Source organism: Ascaphus truei, unplaced genomic scaffold (assembly GCF_040206685.1).
Source record: "Ascaphus truei isolate aAscTru1 unplaced genomic scaffold, aAscTru1.hap1 HAP1_SCAFFOLD_334, whole genome shotgun sequence".
Lineage (NCBI taxonomy): Eukaryota > Metazoa > Chordata > Amphibia > Anura > Ascaphidae > Ascaphus > Ascaphus truei.
The window spans coordinates 343,878-370,071 of NW_027456333.1; the positions used below are offsets into that span (position 1 = coordinate 343,878).

General features: G+C 42.1%; 2 protein-coding genes across 8 annotated transcripts in view; one reads left to right on the top strand and one right to left on the bottom strand.

Annotated features, from left to right (window-relative positions):
• The window catches only part of LOC142483531 (uncharacterized), a 165,720-nt gene that overhangs the window by 124,640 nt on the left and 14,886 nt on the right, over positions 1–26,194 (top strand). The window lies entirely within an intron of this gene.
• On the bottom strand, positions 7,004–9,563 carry LOC142483528 (uncharacterized). Its single transcript, XM_075583529.1, has 3 exons — positions 9,467–9,563; positions 8,289–9,101; positions 7,004–7,014 (listed from the first exon to the last, which is right to left on the bottom strand). The coding sequence occupies exons 1-3, from the start codon at positions 9,561–9,563 to the stop codon at positions 7,004–7,006; spliced, it is 921 nt and encodes a 306-aa protein (XP_075439644.1).

The following is a 26,194-nucleotide window of genomic DNA, read 5'->3' on the forward strand; positions in this document are numbered from 1 at the left end:
ATATATATAAAGTGTATATTGTACTATATGTATAGTGTGTGTGTGTGTGTGTATATATATATATATATATGTATATATGTATATATATATGTATATATATATATATATATATATATATAAAAAATTATTTTATTTTTTATATTGCAGGAGTACACACAACATATTGATGGCAGTAAGTAGGCCTTGTATGAAACCTATTTAAATGGTGATAAACATGAGTGAATTAAGTAATAAACATTTGTTTGCACCCAATAATGTTAGAGGCTCACACTTAGTATAGTTGTCAAACATTAGGCCTGTATTATTAAAATACTGTGTTTTCACAAGGAAGCATGAAGTGTATGTTTTTTGTAAATACATCTATACCAGTTTAGATAGTACTATATATACACACACACACACACACACACACACACACAGTGTGTGTCTGTGTGTGTGTGTGTGCATATATCAATACATACTACATATATTTTAGTATAAATTCAGAGATGTTCTTGAAACAAGAACACATAAATGATTAAAGGACAACATTACAATGGCCACCAAAGGTAAGTAATATTTAACACAAAATCCTGCTGTACACGTACAAGAAAGATGTTTGCAGTTAAATAGGTGCTTTTATAATTGCATGAAAATAATATGCACATGCAATGATTACATCAATTAACACACCCAAATGCAATGTTTTGCTGCAAAGTCAATGGCAGCTTCTCTAAACTTAGCAACTGGCTCCTGGTGGACCATTACTGAACAGACGATTAAAACATAAATATTTATAACACTATTCATTAATTAGGAGTGTTAACATTTCCAAATCTTCACGTGTACAAGAACATACTTGAAAGTTTGGAAACAACACAGTCTTCAGCATACATACAATAGTAATTAAGAGACAATAGGAAAAAACCTGGCGCTTACCTTAAGCTTAATATATGAGGTGTGCTTACAATGTGGCAGTAAGTTAGACCACGGCTCTATGACAGATGCTTTGAGCCAGCATGGAGTTCCCCTCTGCTGCAACCCCAGGGAAGGGTTAATCCGGAACCCTTTTAAAGATATAGAGACATACAAGCAATGGGGGAGCGTGGGATTAGAAAAACATTTGACAATAAAAAACAATAAAATACAATAAAATTAATGTGGTTACAACAATATTGCTGGGGGTTGGTGAAAATATTAAAGACACTTACACGGCCATGTGCAAGCGGACACGGTAATGTGGTTTCTTTAAGCAATTCCAGTCACTCCCAACAACAGGTAATGGTGGTTTAGAGGGTTTTGAAATAAATATATAAATATATCTGTACTCACACGGCCATGTGTGAGTCCTTGCAGGAAATTGGTAACTTTGGGGTTAAATTAACCCATCTGCATCTCCCCCCAGTGTAGACTCTTCTTTGTTTGCAACCAACGTGGGATTCTAACTCCAGTCTTGGGCATCAGATGGGGACTCTCCCCAGTGGTGGTAGTAGGGGGGGGGAGTAGGTAGAGAAAGTGAGGCACGTTGTCAGTGGGGTTTAAAACACATTTATTAGTTTTAAAAGCAATTGGTACAACAAGACTCACATACATACATAGTGGTTGGACCCCTGGCCTCCTCGTGCAGTCCAGGATACAGTTTAAGCAGCCGTTATTGCCAATCACGCGTCCGTGATGCAGGAGGAAAAAAAACAAAAACTTTTTCTCCTTATCTGCAATGGCTGCCTGGTTGATCCGGCTACGGGAGCCACGTTGGGCCAAATTCAGCAGGAACTTTAGAGCTACGCGTTTCGTCGAATCATCGACTTCCTCAGGCTCATATTCTGACGTGGAGGGGGTCTCTGAGTTTTATAAACCCCCTGTGTAATCAAAGTCTAATTGGGGCGGGCTGTGTTTAATAAAGCCCTAATTACAAAGTTTTTTTTTTTTTGTTTTTTTTTTTTTTGTTTTTTTTTTATAAACGAGATTTACATAATTTATGTTCTGTAATCACACTGTCTTGCCTTTTAGAATTGGTTTAAGTTAAAACATTCTTGTATACTTAAATTAATATCCCTAACCATCAGGGGTTAATAGATGACTGCAATAAAATACATACTTGTTTATTATTTAATGAGATAATTTTATCAGAGTATTGTCAAATTTATTTGTAAACTTCACACACATTTAAACAATTTTATACAAATTCTACTAAAATTAAAATTCACAGGTATTTTGGTTTTAAGACCTCCAATGGGGTCCATCTAATCATATGTCAGAATTGGTCATCTGGTGATAATAGTTCAAAGTGTACTTGCTCCTTGAACCTGAACATTTAGATAAAAAATTCTTACCATGTAGATTTATAAACACATATAAATTAGTTAGAACATTTTGGCTATCAAAAGTGCCCAAATCCTTTAATATAAAAAGTAAATTACCCATCCCCGTCAGGGTTATACATTGGTTAAAAAACAATTATAAATGGATCATACGCAATATGTTCCATTATAAAAATTAATCACTTTTGTAATAGTCGCACAAAATATTATTATCATTCTAAATCTAAAAGCTATGAACTAAAAATCTAAAAACAAGACTGACAACTAAAAACTAAAACTAAAAAGGGAACTGACGCTGGACAAAGAAAATCTAGGGAACTAAAGGGAGCTGTAACAGAATGGAACTGTAAATGAATGGAACTGTAAAAGAAGAAGGGGAGAGGGGAAATACGTCTGACATAGTTAAAGCTGAATTCGAGAAATTAGATAAAATAATGAAAAAAGAAGTACGTATCCTTCTGGATAAAACATATCTAGAAGAATATTTAAGGGTTGCAAGGATCCCTAGAGGTCTCAGAGTCTCTAAACCTTCCTCATTTGAACTCACAGAAATAGAGTATGCCTGCATGTGGGAGAAAATACAAGACACTTGCAGTATAGAGTTAATGAAGTTGCTCATATCCCATCATGAGTTAACTCTGGAAAGGTTAGACAAAGAAATAAATCAGATTAAGGCCGTTTTGGAGCCCCTTATGAATTGTCCCAGCTTTAATACCCTGAATAGTAAACTCTCCGCAGAATTGGATTCATTAGAAAGAAGTGTCCTTATAAATAAAAATAAAAAATTTGCAAGGGACGAGGAGGATTACAAGGAGGGAAAGCAAAGAAAATGGGATAAATCGATGACAAGGGAACCGAATAAGAGGGATAGAAGTAACTCAACGTTAGGTAGAGACAAAAAAGTACCCCCTAAACCTCTAGATACTAACAAAAGTCCCGCCAAACCTGTAACTATAAAACCTAGAAAAGACATAACAGGAGATAGTAGCGGGAATGTTCATGATAAAAAACCCACGTCTAGGTATCAGCATGAAGATAGACGGAGGGAGAAATATCCCGCGAACACCTACAAAAAAGGGGGTTCCTCAAGGTATGATAAAGATCACACAGGGGGGACAGAAAGAAGATATCCCAATTACTATAGCAGGGGAGGAGGCGACCATTATTCATATAACAGAGATAACAGGTATACCAGAGATGACCGTAGCTATAGATGGGAACGTTCCCCAAGGCGAGACCGTTCAGTAAGGCGGGATCGTTCACCGAGGAGAGAAAGATCACCAAGACGTTCCAGAGAGGTACTGTCGAGGGAAAGGTATGAGAATAGGAGAGAAGAAAGAGATCACAGGGAAATGAGAACCAAATATGAGGAACCCAGTAACCCTATTTGGGAACGCACAGAAGGCCCCAGAGCTGGGGTTTCTTTTTTAGAACAGGCACCACAGGGAACAGTGGAGATAAAAAACAGGTTCTCTTGCCTGGACGACCCAGGGGTACCGGAGACACCGGAAGGGAAAGGAAGGAAAAGAGACAGAGAGGGAAGAGAGGAAGAAGAAAATGTAGGGAGCAAGAAAGCAGCACGCTAAAAGGTGTTTTTAACTTAAGTTCAAAAACATTAGACAAAGTGCAAACACAGGTACTCGCGAAGGGACTTAATTTTGCGCCTACACGGGGGCCTAGTGGCTTCGATCTTTTTATCGATGCACAAAAATATTTACGGCAATTAACGATAAAAAGATTTTTTATAAATAAAAGTACCCCAGGGTGTAGCCAAGATCAATCAACGAAGGAATCAGAAATTGTAGCTACCCCCAAGGATGTGTTCATACACTCTAACCTTAAGAATAAATCGAACTTCTATCCAGCCCATTGCAAAGGGCAATATCTGGAGGTGTTTAACAAACTTGTTATGGACGATTTTGAAAAACTTGCATCCAAAAAGGGTAAGCATAGAGAAAATTTAACAAAGGAGGAAAAGCAAGCTCTAAAAACACTCAGCGAAGACACTAGCATTACAATTAAATCAACAGACAAAGGGGGTGGTGTCGTTATTATGGACACCAGTTATTACCTCTTTGAGTGTCTCCGTATTCTAGGTGATGAGACAACCTACGAGAGGTTGACACAAGATCCTTCAAAGGCATACCAGGAGGAACTAAAACAGATTTTGAGTGAAGCAAGGGACGTAGGGATCTTGGGTGAAAAGGAGTTCAACTATCTTTTCAAATCTGAACCAGTAAAACCAGTGTTCTACTTTTTACCCAAGATCCACAAAAACCGTCAGAGACCCCCAGGTAGACCCATTATATCGGGTATCGGGTCTCTGACACAGAACTTCTCTGAATATGTTGACATATACTTACAGAAGTACGCGACTAGCGCAAAAGCCTATCTAAAGGACACTTTAGAAGTCCTAAACATACTATCAACAATTAAGTGGCAAGAAGACTACATATTAGTGACCTGTGATGTGACGTCTTTGTACACATCAATACGGCATGAGGATGGGTGTGCAGCGGTGGCATTTACGCTGGAGAAAGACCCATCAGTCCCACAGGAACAAAAATGTTTTCTACTAGATGGAATAAGGTTTATTCTGTCTCATAACCTATTTTGGTTTGATGGGTCCATGTTCTTGCAAAAATGCGGGACCGCTATGGGGACCAGGTTTGCTCCAAGCTATGCCAACACCTTCATGGCACATTGGGAAGAGACCAACATCTGGTCGGAAAACCCATACGGAGCAAACCTGGTCCTCTGGAAGAGATACATCGATGATGTGCTCATCATTTGGCAGGGGAGCGAGGAAAATCTTAAACTCTTCTTGACCTATATTAATAACAATGAGGTTAATCTGAGTTTCACATCAGAGATGAGTACAGAGAGCATCAACTTCCTTGACCTAACCATCTACATTGAGAAGAATATTCTCAAAACCAAGACCTATTTTAAGGAAGTTGATGCTAATAACTTTTTACTAAACAGCAGTTGCCACCATCAAAAATGGCTAAAGAATATTCCGTTCGGACAATTCAGACGAATTAGACGGAACTGCTCAGAGGTTGAGATATATAGAGAACAAGCAGGAGTTCTGGAAACCAGATTCGAAGAAAGGCAGTATAAACAGGATTTAATTGCAGAAGCACATATGAGAGCTCTGAATTTAAATAAAGAAGAACTGATGGTACCCAAGCAAAAAAGAGACACCACCAATAACATCGTTCCATTCATAACAAGATATAACAACGAGGCCCATAATATTAAAAAGATTTTAATGAAACATTGGCACGTGCTGTGCAAAGATACACTATTAAAAGACTATCTGCCAGAAACACCCCGTGTTATCTTCAGAAGGGCGGAGAACATTAAAAACAAATTAGTGCCCAGCGTATACAGGAAGGAAACTGAGATTAAAAACAATAACTGGTTACCTAAACCGATGGGGTTTTTTAAGTGTTTTGAATGCAAGGCCTGTAAGCATGCGATGACTGATAAAATAGAATTCAGCTCAAATGTTACAAACGAGGGGTTCAAGACCAAACAATTCATCACATGCAAAACCAAATACGTGGTATATATGCTCCAATGCCCATGTGGACTCCAGTATGTGGGCCGGACCATAAGAAGTCTTAGGACCCGCATACTGGAACACTTGGGCAATATAAGAAGGGGAATGACCACCCATAGTGTGCCCCTTCATTTTATCCAGAAACATGGGGGGGACCCCTCAGGACTACTTTATAGGGGATTAGAAGTGGTCCCTGAGAATTGGAGGGGGGGTGATAGATTGAGACGTTTACGGCAGAGGGAGACGTTTTGGATATACCGTTTGAAATCCATGTCCCCCTCAGGCCTCAACGTCGACCTCGATATCGCCGCTTTCAATTGAATAAATTAAATTAAATTTTACTGGGCTACTGAGGCATTCATTAAACTATATAGAGTTATGAGGGAGGAACTTTTTACCCCTATCTAGAACCATAAGAAAATTGGATTAGATGTGGGTTTGATTGTATTTCCCCTCTCCCCTTCTTCTTTTACAGTTCCATTCATTTACAGTTCCATTCTGTTACAGCTCCCTTTAGTTCCCTAGATTTTCTTTGTCCAGCGTCAGTTCCCTTTTTAGTTTTAGTTTTTAGTTGTCAGTCTTGTTTTTAGATTTTTAGTTCATAGCTTTTAGATTTAGAATGATAATAATATTTTGTGCGACTATTACAAAAGTGATTAATTTTTAAAATGGAACATATTGCGTATGATCCATTTATAATTGTTTTTTAACCAATGTATAACCCTGACGGGGATGGGTAATTTACTTTTTATATTAAAGGATTTGGGCACTTTTGATAGCCAAAATGTTCTAACTAATTTATATGTGTTTATAAATCTACATGGTAAGAATTTTTTATCTAAATGTTCAGGTTCAAGGAGCAAGTACACTTTGAACTATTATCACCAGATGACCAATTCTGACATATGATTAGATGGACCCCATTGGAGGTCTTAAAACCAAAATACCTGTGAATTTTAATTTTAGTAGAATTTGTATAAAATTGTTTAAATGTGTGTGAAGTTTACAAATAAATTTGACAATACTCTGATAAAATTATCTCATTAAATAATCAACAAGTATGTATTTTATTGCAGTCATCTATTAACCCCTGATGGTTAGGGATATTAATTTAAGTATACAAGAATGTTTTAACTTAAACCAATTCTAAAAGGCAAGACAGTGTGATTACAGAACATAAATTATGTAAATCTCGTTTATAAAAAAAAAAAAAAAAAAAAAAACTTTGTAATTAGGGCTTTATTAAACACAGCCCGCCCCAATTAGACTTTGATTACACAGGGGGTTTATAAAACTCAGAGACCCCCTCCACGTCAGAATATGAGCCTGAGGAAGTCGATGATTCGACGAAACGCGTAGCTCTAAAGTTCCTGCTGAATTTGGCCCAACGTGGCTCCCGTAGCCGGATCAACCAGGCAGCCATTGCAGATAAGGAGAAAAAGTTTTGTTTTTTTTTCCTCCTGCATCACGGACGCGTGATTGGCAATAACGGCTGCTTAAACTGTATCCTGGACTGCACGAGGAGGCCAGGGGTCCAACCACTATGTATGTATGTGAGTCTTGTTGTACCAATTGCTTTTAAAACTAATAAATGTGTTTTAAACCCCACTGACAACGTGCCTCACTTTCTCTACCTACTCCCCCCCCCTACTACCACCACTGGGGAGAGTCCCCATCTGATGCCCAAGACTGGAGTTAGAATCCCACGTTGGTTGCAAACAAAGAAGAGTCTACACTGGGGGGAGATGCAGATGGGTTAATTTAACCCTAAAGTTACCAATTTCCTGCAAGGACTCACACATGGCCGTGTGAGTACAGATATATTTATATATTTATTTCAAAACCCTCTAAACCACCATTACCTGTTGTTGGGAGTGACTGGAATTGCTTAAAGAAACCACATTACCGTGTCCGCTTGCACATGGCCGTGTAAGTGTATTTAATATTTTCACCAACCCCCAGCAATATTGTTGTAACCACATTAATTTTATTGTATTTTATTGTTTTTTATTGTCAAATGTTTTTCTAATCCCACGCTCCCCCATTGCTTGTATGTCTCTATACAATAGTAATTAGATAATCTGAAGTCAACAAAACAAGGCCAAAGACATATTTTGTGAATTATAACATTTATTTTTTTTGTTCCTTTTGCGAGCGAGTAACAGGCCTGCTTGTTGTCTCTTGAATTTTCCTTTTTCTTTTGCCACCAACTTTAGGCACAACAGAGCCACTTTGAGTGGCCTCTGGCACTTCACGGGCAGGGCTTGTGGCCAGTGACTCACCTACAGGGCTTTTGGGCAGTGATTCACCTACAGGGCTTTTGGGCAGTGACTCACCTACAGGGCTTTTGGGTAGTGACTGTTCACCTACAGGGCTTGTGGCCAGTGACTCACCTACAGGGCTTGTGGCCAGTGACTCACCTACAGGGCTTTTGGGCAGTGATTCACCTACAGGGCTTTTGGGCAGTGATTCACCTACAGGGCTTTTGGGCAGCGATTCACCTACAGGGCTTTTGGGCAGTGACTCACCTACAGGGCTTTTGGGTAGTGACTGTTCACGGACAGGGCTTGTGCCCACTGACACATGTGAGCAAGTTGGTAGACACTGCACAAGTGATGGTTGGTCTGTTTCATGTGTGTCTTGTTTTGTTTTTGTCGCCTCCTTTGTAGGTGTCTGCTGCTGAATTTGTACAGATGGCAGCGGTAGGATGTCATCAGGAACCTGCACAGCAATGTCTGCTACTTGACCGGTAACATTTGGGCCTGGTGAATGAATATCAGATGAATGTGGTGAAAACTGACCTGCATGAACAGATCCTGCCTGTGAGGTGTTGAATTGTGGTACATTAGTCATTCTCCAGTAATTAGCTTGTGTTTGCTGAACAACTAATGCTTCGAATGAGGTGTTGATTTTTTGCAACTGTTTAGGCACTTCAATGAAGACTCTGTGGAGATGTGCCAATTGTGAAACTGTTTCTTCCTGCAGTGCAATCATCCTTTCCAGCACTGTCATCAGGTCAGAATGGCGACGATTTTCTGCTTCCACAATTTTTCCCTCAGAAGCTACAATTGCATCATATGTGGTATTTGCTGGACGTTTTGGCGGTAAAACAGTTTCAATTGGAACCTCTTCATGGTCACTTGCTTGTATTTGTGTGTCTATGGCGGCGGCGGCGGCATCATCATCATCATCATCATCATCATCATCATCATCATAATCCTCTTCATCATGTTCTACAAATAAATGTACACATTATTAAATGGCATGTTAATCTCTGCTGTGTTACTATGTAATTCTACTGTGTCAAAAGAAACAACTAACATGTTTCCATACGTTTTATAACCTCACATTAAAAACTACCTTGACTTAAGAATAATGTTTGGACTCAGTATGAAATATGAGTGAATGAAAACTTGCTGTAAACTCACAACTCCTACATGATAGTTAACATCACTAACACAATACAAGTTGCCTTACACTTCATTTTCACTGACACTAAGTAATCCTATTTAAAGAAGATGTGCAAAACAAATAATGAACATGACAACATAACATATAGAAGAGCACATATTATATGGCCACCAACTGATACACTCACCTTCTAGGTGTGTTGAGCTGGCTGACCCAGGTGAAGACACTTGTTCCCTCTCAGGTGACACATGTCCTTCAGGGGCAACTATATATAACAATGACATAAGTTTTGCATTTACATGTGTAAATATTGAACAAACAGTTATTGTATGTTCTGTATTTATGAGTACGTAACAGCATCAGTTCCTTAACCCAAAATGTGTGTGTGAAAGTGAACATAAATAGTTGTAATAACAATGTACATGCCTGTGTACTTAGAACTTTTGAGTTTCCTAACATAAAACATACTATGTTTCTGCAGTAATGCGTGAGGATAAATAGATAAAATTTGAACATAAAAATCATATGTTGTGTAGTGATATCAGTATCATAATGTACATAACTATCATGAGATGACCATTCACAATGGTTATCATGAAGGTGGTCATATTGCAAAAAGTGTTGTTTTTGGTAGAGGATATGTGTGGTACATTAATATAAGATGTGGCACACCTGAATGTGGCTGTGACTCAACAAGACAACACATGCAGTGTGTGATAATGTGTCGTTGATAGTAGTAGTTCAACTATAGATATGAGTGAACTAATGTGTGAGGTACGCTTTGATAAGTAATGAGTTGTTGGGGCATTTAGTAGCTAAAGTGAAGCTTTCAAATGAGTGTGATTAACTTCAGTTGTGCTAGTCAGGTTGTAAGAACGGTATTCCCTTCCCCAAAAAGCCTAATCAGCCACACCTTTCAATTACTTGAAACAGGTGAAAATGGTGTGAACTAAGTTGACCCTAAAATGAGGCTGTAATTAGTGTGTGTGCTGAACCCCACCCCCTCTGTTGAAGTGTATGCTGTGATGAGATATTAATTGCAGCTGCTTTAACACAATGGTAGATGAGCTAAATAGTCATGTGCAGTTTTTAAGTTATGAAAACAATGACATAAAATATGATACGTGTGCCTCATTATGCTGTCTGTATATGACTTAAAGCAAAAATGGACCTTTTCATAAACAACTATAGATGTGTTAGTGCCAGTGATGTTTGTAGGCCGTTGCATGCAATATATTTGATGCATGCTTAAAATAGGCAGTAATGTCATGTTTGTCGGAGTACATTAAATAAAATACACAATAATATTATACATATTTATGTTCTGTACCTGTAGCTAGTAATAATTTCTCATTAACATGTGTTACACATGTGTACTACCCTGTTGTTCCCCATCTTCGCCCACCATCAATTGCTTCCACTGCAGCAATGCATTTTGGGAATTCACATGTAAATGAGCACGCAATGGCACGTGCTATATTAGTTACTGCTTTTAGTAGGACTACAACATACTGCACCGACACACTTTATTCGAGCAAATACCCAGTATGTACCTGGCAGATACCTGGAATGCGCCGCTCCTCACCTCTGACAAGCCCCGTTGCATTTGCCTTCCCAGCCTGGGTTCATGCCTGGCTGACGGGCGGCTGATCTGTTAAATGATAATGATTAGGATTTAATAGGCTGCAATGCTTCGCGTGTCTACCAGATGGCATAAATTCATGAATTGTAATGCAGTATATATATATATATACTGTGCAGTATTGCAGCCAGCGGGAATAAAATGCTTCAATCCCTGCCTAAAAAATAACCCAATGCACTCGGGCAGAAAACAGTCACAAACCTCAATACACCCGGGTATACCCGAATTCGTGGGACTAGCCGAGCTCGAATAAAGTGTGTCGCCAGTGTATATGTCTATTTTGAGATATATATATATACAGAATCAGACATATACATATATAGATGCAGGTATGCTTATATTGTGAAGACAGTATAAAAAGCAGTGTAAATATGCAAAATAACTGTAAGCAACGACACGCCTAGTACAGTAATATTTCTCACCTGGTGGAAATTGTGAGGGATAAATTCCTATATCACGGTCACCAGGTAAGCCTTCCACGACGACGGGAAGTAATTTTGCCCGAAGCAGCTCCTCCAATGGACTTAATATGAGACGTTGTGGTGTCGGCCCACCTCCAGTGCCAGTAGCATGCACGCGTTGGTGTTGTATTTTCTTTTTCAATTTGGACCTAATATCATCAAATCTCTTGTGACAATTCCGCTTGTCCCTCACATGATTCCCACACGCATTGACACCAATGACTATTGTGTCCCACATTTCTTTTCTGCTTGCTGAACTTGTCCGCCCTTGAAAAACATATAAAATATATGAGGTAAATGAATAATAATAGAAGCACCAGTTTCCTACACTGCTAGCTGTTCCAAGAGATAGCAAACATGCTGTTTTATGTGTAATATGTGAAGCACATGAGCATTCACTACTAAACCTATACATGTAAGCAAGGTTGCATTCATATTGTATGCAGTTATGGCAAATTGACCGCCTGTGTTTAGTTGTCCTTGTAAGGCATGATAAAAAGCTGTGTTTCCAGACTAATTAACATAGAAAGATATTCTGAACCCATATTTGCATATGAACAAAACTCAGATGACCTAGGATCACATGTATTTGAATAATAAATGTAAAGGTACACTTACCTAGTAAATGTCCATATATACTGTCATAGTGCTCCAGAATGCCAGTGACAAGAGCTGTATTTTCCTGGTCATTGAAGCGAGGATTACGTGGCTTCTCCACACGTTTCTTCCGAGCAGGTTTAGGGTCAGAGCTTGGCTGGTGCTGACTGGACTCTCCTTCTTCCAATGGAAGAGCCTCCAAAAGCTGCCCACCAGCAAGCACGCCACCACCATCCACCCCATCAGCAACTGCGCCACCAGCAGCACTCACAGCACCAGCACTCCCACTCCTAGCACCAGCACTCCCACTCCTAGCACCAGCACTCCCACTCCTAGCACCAGCACTCCCACTCCTAGCAACAGCACTCCCACTCCCAGCAACAGCACTCCCACTCCCAGCAACAACACTCCCACTCCCAGCAACAGCACTCCCACTCACAGCAACAGCACTCCCACTCCCAGCAACAGCACTCCCACTCCCAGCAACAACACTCCCACTCCCAGCAACAGCACTCCCACTCCCAGCAACACCACTCGGTGCACCAGCAACATCACTCCCCTGAACAGTACGTTCACTCCGACGCGTACTCGCACGAGTAGCACTCCCACTCCCACCAGCATCACTCTTCCCACGCTTTGCGGGCATACTTCCAGCACTCACAAAAAACAGACAACTAATGTACAGCCAATCACACGAAACACTTCCACATATAAAACAAGACAAAGATGTAAACAAAACAACAATGGACAAAGCTCACCCAATACACAACAAGTCTCTCCGTCAATATGCAAATGTTCAATCAGCCAGCTCTGTGCGTCTCTCTCTCTCTCTCACTCCCAACAACACAGAGAATGAATAGCAGTACACGTTGCCTTTAAATATGGCGCGCAATCCAAAACATGCTTGTTTCGCCTGATTCAGCAAGATTTGTGATTGGGCAACCTATCAGCACCCCGCCACGCACGCCGATACACCTGTGTGTGATCGGCTAATCATCGTGAGAGTGGGCGGATTTGTTTTCTGGTTGATTTTGAATGTATTCGGCACTTACTGCATACGGAGAGGAAAAAACGCCAATAACATGACTAATCGGTAAGCTTGCCGATTTCACTTAATCGACGCTTACTGCATGAGGCCCATAGGGTGCCGCTCATTATACAGAACTCATAGGGTGCCGCTCATTATACTGTACAGAACTCATAGGGTGCTGCTCATATACTGTACAGAACTCATAGGGTGCCGCTCATTATACTGTAGAGAACTCATAGGGTGCCGCTCATTATACAGAACTCATAGGGTGCCGCTCATTAATCTGTACAGAACTCATAGGGTGCTGCTCATTATACAGAACTCATAGGGTGCCTGCCGCTCATTATACAGAACTCATAGGGTGCCGCTGATTCATCTGTACAGAACTCATAGGGTGCCGCTCATTAATCTGTACAGAACTCATAGGGTGCCGCTCATTATACTGTACAGAACTCATAGGGTGCTGCTCATTAACTGTACAGAACTCATAGGGTGCCGCTCATTATACTGTACAGAACTCATAGGGTGCCGCTCATTAAACTGTACAGAACTCATAGGGTGCCGCTCATTAAACTGTACAGAACTCATAGGGTGCCGCTCATTAACTGTACAGAACTCATAGGGTGCCGCTCATTAATCTGTACAGAACTCATAGGGTGCCGCTCATTATACTGTACAGAACTCATAGGGTGCCGCTCATTAAACTGTACAGAACTCATAGGGTGCTGCTCATTATACAGAACTCATAGGGTGCCGCTCATTAAACTGTACAGAACTCATAGGGTGCCGCTCATTAACTGTACAGAACTCATAGGGTGCTGCTCATTATACAGAACTCATAGGGTGCCGCTCATTAATCTGTACAGAACTCATAGGTTGCCGCTCATTAATCTGTACAGAACTCATAGGGTGCCGCTCATTAATCTGTACAGAACTCAAAGGGTGCCGCTCATTATACTGTACAGAACTCATAGGGTGCCGCTCATTAAACTGTACAGAACTCATAGGGTGCTGCTCATTATACAGAACTCATAGGGTGCCGCTCATTAAACTGTACAGAACTCATAGGGTGCCGCTCATTAACTGTACAGAACTCATAGGGTGCCGCTCATTAATCTGTACAGAACTCATAGGGTGCCGCTCATTAAACTGTACAGAACTCATAGGGTGCTGCTCATTATACAGAACTCATAGGGTGCCGCTCATTAAATTGTACAGAACTCATAGGGTGCCGCTCATTAACTATACAGAACTCATAGGGTGCTGCTCATTATACAGAACTCATAGGGTGCCGCTCATTAATCTGTACAGAACTCATAGGTTGCCGCGCATTAATCTGTACAGAACTCATAGGGTGCCGCTCATTAATCTGTACAGAACTCATAGGGTGCTGCTCATTATACTGTACAGAACTCGTAGGGTGCCGCTCATTATACAGAACTCATAGGGTGCCGCTCATTATACAGAACTCATAGGGTGCCGCTCATTATACAGAACTCATAGGGTGCTGCTCATTAATCTGTACAGAACTCATAGGGTGCCGCTCATTATACAGAACTCATAGGGTGCCGCTCATTAATCTGTACAGAACTCATAGGGTGCCGCTCATTATACTGTACAGAACTCATAGGGTGCCGCTCATTAATCTGTACAGAACTGATAGGGTGCCGCTCATTAAACTGTACAGAACTCATAGGGTGCCGCTCAGTAATCTGTACAGAACTCATAGGGTGCCGCTCATTAACTGTACAGAACTCATAGGGTGCTGCTCATTAAACTGTACAGAACTCATAGGGTGCTGCGCATTATACTGTACAGAACTCAAAGGGTGCCGCTCATTAATCTGTACAGAACTCATAGGGTGCCGCTCATTAAACTGTACAGAACTCATAGGGTGCCGCTCATTAAATTGTACAGAACTCATAGGGTGCTGCTCATTATACAGAACTCATAGGGTGCTGCTCATTAATCTGTACAGAACTCATAGGGTGCCGCTCATTATACTGTACAGAACTCATAGGGTGCTGCTAATTAAACTGTACAGAACTCATAGGGTGCCGCTCATTAATCTGTACAGAACTCATAGGGTGCTGCTCATTAAACTGTACAGAACTCATAGGGTGCCGCTCATTATACTGTACAGAACTCATAGGGTGACGCTCATTATACTGTACAGAACTCAAAGGGTGTCGCTCATTAATCTGTACAGAACTCATAGGGTGCCGCTCATTAAACTGTACAGAACTCATAGGGTGCCGCTCATTAAATTGTACAGAACTCATAGGGTGCTGCTCATTATACAGAACTCATAGGGTGCTGCTCATTAATCTGTATAGAACTCATAGGGTGCCGCTCATTATACTGTACAGAACTCATAGGGTGCCGCTCATTAAACTGTACAGAACTCATAGGGTGCTGCTCATTATACAGAACTCATAGGGTGCTGCTCATTATACAGAACTCATAGGGTGCCGCTCATTATACTGTACAGAACTCATAGGGTGCTGCCCATTATACAGAACTGATAGGGTGCCGCTCATTATACTGTACAGAACTCATAGGGTGCCGCTCATTATACAGAACTCAAAGGGTGCCGCTCATTAATCTGTACAGAACTCATAGGGTGCTGCTCATTAATCTGTACAGAACTCATAGGGTGCCGCTCATTAAACTGTACAGAACTCATAGGGTGCTGCTCATTATACTGTACAGAACTCATAGGGTGCCGCTCATTATACAGAACTCATAGGGTGCCGCTCATTAATTTGTACAGAACTCATAGGGTGCCGCTCAATATACTGTACAGAACTCATAAGGTGCCGCTCATTATACTGTACAGAACTCATAGGGTGCCGCTCATTATACTGTACAGAACTCATAGGGTGCCGCTCATTATACAGAACTCATAGGGTGCCGCTCATTATACTGTACAGAACTCATAGGGTGCCGCTCATTATACTGTACAGAACTCATAGGGTGCCGCTCATTATACAGAACTCATAGGGTGCCGCTCATTATACTGTACAGAACTCATAGGGTGCTGCTCATTATACTGTACAGAACTCATAGGGTGCCGCTCATTATACAGAACTCATAGGGTGCCGCTTATTATACAGAACTCATAGGGTGCCGCTCATTAAACTGTACAGAACTCATAGGTTGCCGCTCATTATACTGTACAGAACTCATAGGGTGCCGCTCATTAACTGTACAGAACTCATAGGGTGCTGCTCATTAAACAGAACTCATAGGTTGCCGCTCATTAATCTGTACAGAACTCATAGGTTGCCGCTCATTAATCTGTACAGAACTCATAGGGTGCCGCTCATTAATCTGTACAGAACTCATAGGGTGCCGCTCATTATACTGTACAGAACTCATAGGGTGCCGCTCATTAAACTGTACAGAACTCATAGGGTGCTGCTCATTATACAGAACTCATAGGGTGCCGCTCATTAAACTGTACAGAACTCATAGGGTGCCGCTCATTAACTGTACAGAACTCATAGGGTGCCGCTCATTAATCTGTACAGAACTCATAGGGTGCCGCTCATTATACTGTACAGAACTCATAGGGTGCCGCTCATTAAACTGTACAGAACTCATAGGGTGCTGCTCATTATACAGAACTCATAGGGTGCCGCTCATTAAACTGTACAGAACTCATAGGGTGCCGCTCATTAACTGTACAGAACTCATAGGGTGCTGCTCATTATACAGAACTCATAGGGTGCCGCTCATTAATCTGTACAGAACTCATAGGGTGCCGCTCATTAATCTGTACAGAACTCATAGGGTGCTGCTCATTATACTGTACAGAACTCGTAGGGTGCCGCTCATTATACAGAACTCATAGGGTGCTGCTCATTATACAGAACTCATAGGGTGCCGCTCATTATACAGAACTCATAGGTTGCCGCTCATTATACAGAACTCATAGGGTGCTGCTCATTAATCTGTACAGAACTCATAGGGTGCCGCTCATTATACAGAACTCATAGGGTGCCGCTCATTAATCTGTACAGAACTCATAGGGTGCCGCTCATTATACTGTACAGAACTCATAGGGTGCCGCTCATTAATCTGTACAGAACTGATAGGGTGCCGCTCATTAAACTGTACAGAACTCATAGGGTGCTGCTCATTAAACTGTACAGAACTCATAGGGTGCCGCTCAGTAATCTGTACAGAACTCATAGGGTGCCGCTCATTAACTGTACAGAACTCATAGGGTGCTGCTCATTAAACTGTACAGAACTCATAGGGTGCTGCGCATTATACTGTACAGAACTCAAAGGGTGCCGCTCATTAATCTGTACAGAACTCATAGGGTGCCGCTCATTAAACTGTACAGAACTCATAGGGTGCCGCTCATTAAATTGTACAGAACTCATAGGGTGCTGCTCATTATACAGAACTCATAGGGTGCTGCTCATTAATCTGTACAGAACTCATAGGGTGCCGCTCATTATACTGTACAGAACTCATAGGGTGCTGCTAATTAAACTGTACAGAACTCATAGGGTGCCGCTCATTAATCTGTACAGAACTCATAGGGTGCTGCTCATTAAACTGTACAGAACTCATAGGGTGCCGCTCATTATACTGTACAGAACTCATAGGGTGACGCTCATTATACTGTACAGAACTCAAAGGGTGCCGCTCATTAATCTGTACAGAACTCATAGGGTGCCGCTCATTAAACTGTACAGAACTCATAGGGTGCCGCTCATTAAATTGTACAGAACTCATAGGGTGCTGCTCATTATACAGAACTCATAGGGTGCTGCTCATTAATCTGTACAGAACTCATAGGGTGCCGCTCATTATACTGTACAGAATTCATAGGGTGCCGCTCATTAAACTGTACAGAACTCATAGGGTGCTGCTCATTATACAGAACTCATAGGGTGCTGCTCATTATACAGAACTCATAGGGTGCCGCTCATTATACTGTACAGAACTCATAGGGTGCTGCCCATTATACAGAACTGATAGTGTGCCGCTCATTATACTGTACAGAACTCATAGGGTGCCGCTCATTATACAGAACTCAAAGGGTGCCGCTCATTAATCTGTACAGAACTCATAGGGTGCTGCTCATTAATCTGTACAGAACTCATAGGGTGCCGCTCATTAAACTGTACAGAACTCATAGGGTGCTGCTCATTATACTGTACAGAACTCATAGGGTGCAGCTCATTATACAGAACTCATAGGGTGCCGCTCATTAATCTGTACAGAACTCATAGGGTGCCGCTCAATATACTGTACAGAACTCATAGGATGCCGCTCATTATACTGTACAGAACTCATAGGGTGCCGCTCATTATACTGTACAGAACTCATAGGGTGCCGCTCATTATACAGAACTCATAGGGTGCCGCTCATTATACTGTACAGAACTCATAGGGTGCCGCTCATTATACTGTACAGAACTCATAGGGTGCCGCTCATTATACAGAACTCATAGGGTGCCGCTCATTATACTGTACAGAACTCATAGGGTGCTGCTCATTATACTGTACAGAACTCATAGGGTGCCGCTCATTATACAGAACTCATAGGGTGCCGCTCATTATACAGAACTCATAGGGTGCCGCTCATTAAACTGTACAGAACTCATAGGTTGCCGCTCATTATACTGTACAGAACTTATAGGGTGCCGCTCATTAATCTGTACAGAACTCATAGGGTGCTGCTCATTAAACTGTACAGAACTCATAGGGTGCTGCTCATTAATCTGTACAGAACTCATAGGGTGCCGCTCATTATACAGAACTTATAGGGTGCCGCTCATTAAACTGTACAGAACTCATAGGGTGCCGCTCATTAATCTGTATAGAACTCATAGGGTGCCGCTCATTAAACTGTACAGAACTCATAGGGTGCTGCTCATTATACTGTACAGAACTCGTAGGGTGCCGCTCATTATACAGAACTCATAGGGTGCCGCTCATTATACAGAACTCATAGGGTGCCGCTCATTATACAGAACTCATAGGGTGCTGCTCATTAATCTGTACAGAACTCATAGGGTGCCGCTCATTATACAGAACTCATAGGGTGCCGCTCATTAATCTGTACAGAACTCATAGGGTGCCGCTCATTATACTGTACAGAACTCATAGGGTGCCGCTCATTAATCTGTACAGAACTGATAGGGTGCCGCTCATTAAACTGTACAGAACTCATAGGGTGCCGCTCAGTAATCTGTACAGAACTCATAGGGTGCCGCTCATTAACTGTACAGAACTCATAGGGTGCTGCTCATTAAACTGTACAGAACTCATAGGGTGCTGCGCATTATACTGTACAGAACTCAAAGGGTGCCGCTCATTAATCTGTACAGAACTCATAGGGTGCCGCTCATTAAACTGTACAGAACTCATAGGGTGCCGCTCATTAAATTGTACAGAACTCATAGGGTGCTGCTCATTATACAGAACTCATAGGGTGCTGCTCATTAATCTGTACAGAACTCATAGGGTGCCGCTCATTATACTGTACAGAACTCATAGGGTGCTGCTAATTAAACTGTACAGAACTCATAGGGTGCCGCTCATTAATCTGTACAGAACTCATAGGGTGCTGCTCATTAAACTGTACAGAACTCATAGGGTGCCGCTCATTATACTGTACAGAACTCATAGGGTGACGCTCATTATACTGTACAGAACTCAAAGGGTGTCGCTCATTAATCTGTACAGAACTCATAGGGTGCCGCTCATTAAACTGTACAGAACTCATAGGGTGCCGCTCATTAAATTGTACAGAACTCATAGGGTGCTGCTCATTATACAGAACTCATAGGGTGCTGCTCATTAATCTGTATAGAACTCATAGGGTGCCGCTCATTATACTGTACAGAACTCATAGGGTGCCGCTCATTAAACTGTACAGAACTCATAGGGTGCTGCTCATTATACAGAACTCATAGGGTGCTGCTCATTATACAGAACTCATAGGGTGCCGCTCATTATACTGTACAGAACTCATAGGGTGCTGCCCATTATACAGAACTGATAGGGTGCCGCTCATTATACTGTACAGAACTCATAGGGTGCCGCTCATTATACAGAACTCAAAGGGTGCCGCTCATTAATCTGTACAGAACTCATAGGGTGCTGCTCATTAATCTGTACAGAACTCATAGGGTGCCGCTCATTAAACTGTACAGAACTCATAGGGTGCTGCTCATTATACTGTACAGAACTCATAGGGTGCCGCTCATTATACAGAACTCATAGGGTGCCGCTCATTAATTTGTACAGAACTCATAGGGTGCCGCTCAATATACTGTACAGAACTCATAAGGTGCCGCTCATTATACTGTACAGAACTCATAGGGTGCCGCTCATTATACTGTACAGAACTCATAGGGTGCCGCTCATTATACAGAACTCATAGGGTGCCGCTCATTATACTGTACAGAACTCATAGGGTGCCGCTCATTATACTGTACAGAACTCATAGGGTGCCGCTCATTATACAGAACTCATAGGGTGCCGCTCATTATACTGTACAGAACTCATAGGGTGCTGCTCATTATACTGTACAGAACTCATAGGGTGCCGCTCATTATACAGAACTCATAGGGTGCCGCTTATTATACAGAACTCATAGGGTGCCGCTCATTAAACTGTACAGAACTCATAGGTTGCCGCTCATTATACTGTACAGAACTCATAGGGTGCCGCTCATTAACTGTACAGAACTCATAGGGTGCTGCTCATTAAACAGAACTCATAGGTTGCCGCTCATTAATCTGTACAGAACTCATAGGTTGCCGCTCATTAATCTGTACAGAACTCATAGGGTGCCGCTCATTAATCTGTACAGAACTCATAGGGTGCCGCTCATTATACTGTACAGAACTCATAGGGTGCCGCTCATTAAACTGTACAGAACTCATAGGGTGCTGCTCATTATACAGAACTCATAGGGTGCCGCTCATTAAACTGTACAGAACTCATAGGGTGCCGCTCATTAACTGTACAGAACTCATAGGGTGCCGCTCATTAATCTGTACAGAACTCATAGGGTGCCGCTCATTATACTGTACAGAACTCATAGGGTGCCGCTCATTAAACTGTACAGAACTCATAGGGTGCTGCTCATTATACAGAACTCATAGGGTGCCGCTCATTAAACTGTACAGAACTCATAGGGTGCCGCTCATTAACTGTACAGAACTCATAGGGTGCTGCTCATTATACAGAACTCATAGGGTGCCGCTCATTAATCTGTACAGAACTCATAGGTTGCCGCTCATTAATCTGTACAGAACTCATAGGGTGCCGCTCATTAATCTGTACAGAACTCATAGGGTGCTGCTCATTATACTGTACAGAACTCGTAGGGTGCCGCTCATTATACAGAACTCATAGGGTGCTGCTCATTATACAGAACTCATAGGGTGCCGCTCATTATACAGAACTCATAGGTTGCCGCTCATTATACAGAACTCATAGGGTGCTGCTCATTAATCTGTACAGAACTCATAGGGTGCCGCTCATTATACAGAACTCATAGGGTGCCGCTCATTAATCTGTACAGAACTCATAGGGTGCCGCTCATTATACTGTACAGAACTCATAGGGTGCCGCTCATTAATCTGTACAGAACTGATAGGGTGCCGCTCATTAAACTGTACAGAACTCATAGGGTGCTGCTCATTAAACTGTACAGAACTCATAGGGTGCCGCTCAGTAATCTGTACAGAACTCATAGGGTGCCGCTCATTAACTGTACAGAACTCATAGGGTGCTGCTCATTAAACTGTACAGAACTCATAGGGTGCTGCGCATTATACTGTACAGAACTCAAAGGGTGCCGCTCATTAATCTGTACAGAACTCATAGGGTGCCGCTCATTAAACTGTACAGAACTCATAGGGTGCCGCTCATTAAATTGTACAGAACTCATAGGGTGCTGCTCATTATACAGAACTCATAGGGTGCTGCTCATTAATCTGTACAGAACTCATAGGGTGCCGCTCATTATACTGTACAGAACTCATAGGGTGCTGCTAATTAAACTGTACAGAACTCATAGGGTGCCGCTCATTAATCTGTACAGAACTCATAGGGTGCTGCTCATTAAACTGTACAGAACTCATAGGGTGCCGCTCATTATACTGTACAGAACTCATAGGGTGACGCTCATTATACTGTACAGAACTCAAAGGGTGCCGCTCATTAATCTGTACAGAACTCATAGGGTGCCGCTCATTAAACTGTACAGAACTCATAGGGTGCCGCTCATTAAATTGTACAGAACTCATAGGGTGCTGCTCATTATACAGAACTCATAGGGTGCTGCTCATTAATCTGTACAGAACTCATAGGGTGCCGCTCATTATACTGTACAGAATTCATAGGGTGCCGCTCATTAAACTGTACAGAACTCATAGGGTGCTGCTCATTATACAGAACTCATAGGGTGCTGCTCATTATACAGAATTCATAGGGTGCCGCTCATTATACTGTACAGAACTCATAGGGTGCTGCCCATTATACAGAACTGATAGTGTGCCGCTCATTATACTGTACAGAACTCATAGGGTGCCGCTCATTATACAGAACTCAAAGGGTGCCGCTCATTAATCTGTACAGAACTCATAGGGTGCTGCTCATTAATCTGTACAGAACTCATAGGGTGCCGCTCATTAAACTGTACAGAACTCATAGGGTGCTGCTCATTATACTGTACAGAACTCATAGGGTGCAGCTCATTATACAGAACTCATAGGGTGCCGCTCATTAATCTGTACAGAACTCATAGGGTGCCGCTCAATATACTGTACAGAACTCATAGGATGCCGCTCATTATACTGTACAGAACTCATAGGGTGCCGCTCATTATACTGTACAGAACTCATAGGGTGCCGCTCATTATACAGAACTCATAGGGTGCCGCTCATTATACTGTACAGAACTCATAGGGTGCCGCTCATTATACTGTACAGAACTCATAGGGTGCCGCTCATTATACAGAACTCATAGGGTGCCGCTCATTATACTGTACAGAACTCATAGGGTGCTGCTCATTATACTGTACAGAACTCATAGGGTGCCGCTCATTATACAGAACTCATAGGGTGCCGCTCATTATACAGAACTCATAGGGTGCCGCTCATTAAACTGTACAGAACTCATAGGTTGCCGCTCATTATACTGTACAGAACTTATAGGGTGCCGCTCATTAATCTGTACAGAACTCATAGGGTGCTGCTCATTAAACTGTACAGAACTCATAGGGTGCTGCTCATTAATCTGTACAGAACTCATAGGGTGCCGCTCATTATACAGAACTTATAGGGTGCCGCTCATTAAACTGTACAGAACTCATAGGGTGCCGCTCATTAATCTGTATAGAACTCATAGGGTGCCGCTCATTAAACTGTACAGAACTCATAGGGTGCCGCTCATTAAACTGTACAGAACTCATAGGGTGACGCTCATTAATCTGAACAGAACTCATAGGGTGCCGCTCATTAAACTGTACAGAACTCATAGGGTGCCGCTCATTATACAGAACTCATAGGGTGCCGCTCATTATACAGATCTCATAGGGTGCCGCTCATTATACAGATCTCATAGGGTGCTGCTCATTATACAGAACTCATAGGGTGCTGCTCATTAACCTGTACAGATCTCATAGGGTGCTGCTCATTAACCTTTACAGAACTCATAGGGTGCTGCTCATTAAACTGTGCAGAACTTATAGGGTGTCGCTCATTATACAAAACTCATAGGGTGCCGCTCATTATACAGAACTCATAAGGTGCCGCTCATTATACTGTACAGAACTCATAGGGTGCCGCTCATAAAACTGTACAGAACTCATAGGGTGCTGCTCATTAATCTGTACAGAACTCATAGGGTGCCGCTCATTATACAGAACTCATAGGGTGCCGCTCATTAATCTGTACAGAACACATAGGGTGCGCTCATTAATCTGTACAGAACTCATAGGGTGCCGCTCATTATACAGAACTCATAGGGTGCCGCTCATTAATCTGTACAGAACTCATAGGGTGCCGCTCATTAATCTGTACAGAACTCATAGGGTGCCGCTCATTAATCTGTACAGACCTCATAGGGTGCCGCTCATTATACTGTACAGAACTCATAGGGTGCCGCTCATTATACTGTACAGAACTCATAGGGTGCCGCTCATTATACTGTACAGAACTCATAGGGTGCCGCTCATTATACTGTACAGAACTCATAGGGTGCTGCTCATTATACTGAACAGAACTCATAGGGTGCTGCTCATTAATCTGTACAGAAGTCATAGGGTGCCGCTCATTAATCTGGACAGAACTCATAGGGAGCCGCTCATTAATCTGTACAGAACTCATAGGGTGCTGCTCATTATACAGAACTCATAGGGTGCCGCTCATTATACTGTACAGAACTCATAGGGTGCTGCTCATTAATCTGTACATAACTCATACGGTGCCGCTCATTAAACTGTACAGAACTCATAGGGTGCCGCTCATTAATCTGTACAGAACTCATAGGGTGCCGCTCATTAATTTGTACAGAACTCATAGGGTGCCGCTCATTATACTGTACAGAACTCATAGGGTGCTGCTCATTAACTGTACAGAACTCATAGGGTGCCGCTCATTATACAGAACTCATAGGGTGCCGCTCACTAAACTGTACAGAACTCATAGGGTGCTGCTCATTATACTGAATTCATAGGGTGCCGCTCATTAAAGTGTACAGAACTCATAGGGTGCCGCTCATTATACAGAACTCATAGGGTGCCGCACATTATACTGTACAGAACTCATAGGGTGCCGCTCATTAATCTGTACAGAACTCATAGGGTGCCGCTCATTAATCTGTACAGAACTCATAGGGTTCCGCTCATTATACAGAACTCATAGGGTGCCGCTCATTAATCTGTACAGAACTCATAGGGTGCCGCTCATAAATCTGTACAGAACTCATAGGGTGCTGCTCATTATACTGTACAGAACTCATAGTTTGCCGCTCATTAATCTGTACAGAACTCATAGGGTGCCGCTCATTCATCTGTACAGAACTCATAGGGTGCCGCTCATTACACAGAACTCATAGGGTGCTGCTCATTAACTGTACACAACTCATAGGGTGCCGCTCATTATACTGTACAGAACTCATAGTTTGCCGCTCATTAATCTGTACAGAACTCATAGGGTGCTGCTCATTATACAGAACTCATAGGGTGCCGCTCATTAAACTGTACAGAACTCATAGTTTGCCGCTCATTAATCTGTACAGAACTCATAGGGTGCCGCTCATTACACAGAACTCATAGGGTGCTGCTCATTAACTGTACAGAACTCATAGGGTTTCGCTCATTATACTGTACAGAACTCATAGGGTGCTGATCATTATACAGAACTCATAGGGTGCCGCTCATTAAACTGTACAGAACTCATAGGGTGCTGCACATTATACAGAACTCATAGGGTGCCGCTCATTAAACTGTACAGAACTCATAAGGACCCACTCATTAAACTGTACAGAACTCATAGGGTGCCGCTCATTAATCTGTACAGAACTCATAGGGTGCTGCTCATTATACTGTACAGAACTCATAGGGTGCCGCTCATTAATCTGTACAGAACTCATAGGGTGCCGCTCATTAACTGTACAGAACTCATTGGGTGCCGCTCATTATACTGTACAGAACTCATAGGGTGCCGCTCATTAATCTGTACAGAACTCATAGGGTACCGCTCATTAAACTGTACAGAACTCAAAGGGTGCCGCTCATTATACAGAACTCATAGGGTGCCGCTCATTAATCTGTTCAGAACTCATAGGGTGCCGCTCATTATACAGAACTCATAGGGTGCCGCTCATTAATCTGTTCAGAACTCATAGGGTGCCGCTCATTAATCTGTACAGACCTCATAGGGTGCCGCACATTAATCTGTACAGAACTCATAGGGTGCCGCTCATTATACAGAACTCATAGGGTGCCGCTCATTAAACTGTACAGAACTCATAGGGTGCTGCTCATTAATCTGTACAGAACTCATAGGGTGCTGCTCATTATACTGTACAGAACTCATAGGGTGCCGCTCATTATACAGAACTCATAGGGTGCTGCTCATTATACTGTACAGAACTCATAGGGTGCCGCTCATTAAACTGTACAGAACTCATAGGGTGCCGC

Coding starts and splice junctions, on each gene's coding strand:
- LOC142483528 (XM_075583529.1), bottom strand. CDS start 9,563: ATGTCATTGTTATATATAGTTGCCCCTGAAGGACATGTGTCACCTGAG. Junction 9,102..9,466: donor CAGCTCAACACACCTAGAAG/GTGAGTGTATCA, acceptor ATTTATTTGTAG/AACATGATGAAGAGGATTAT.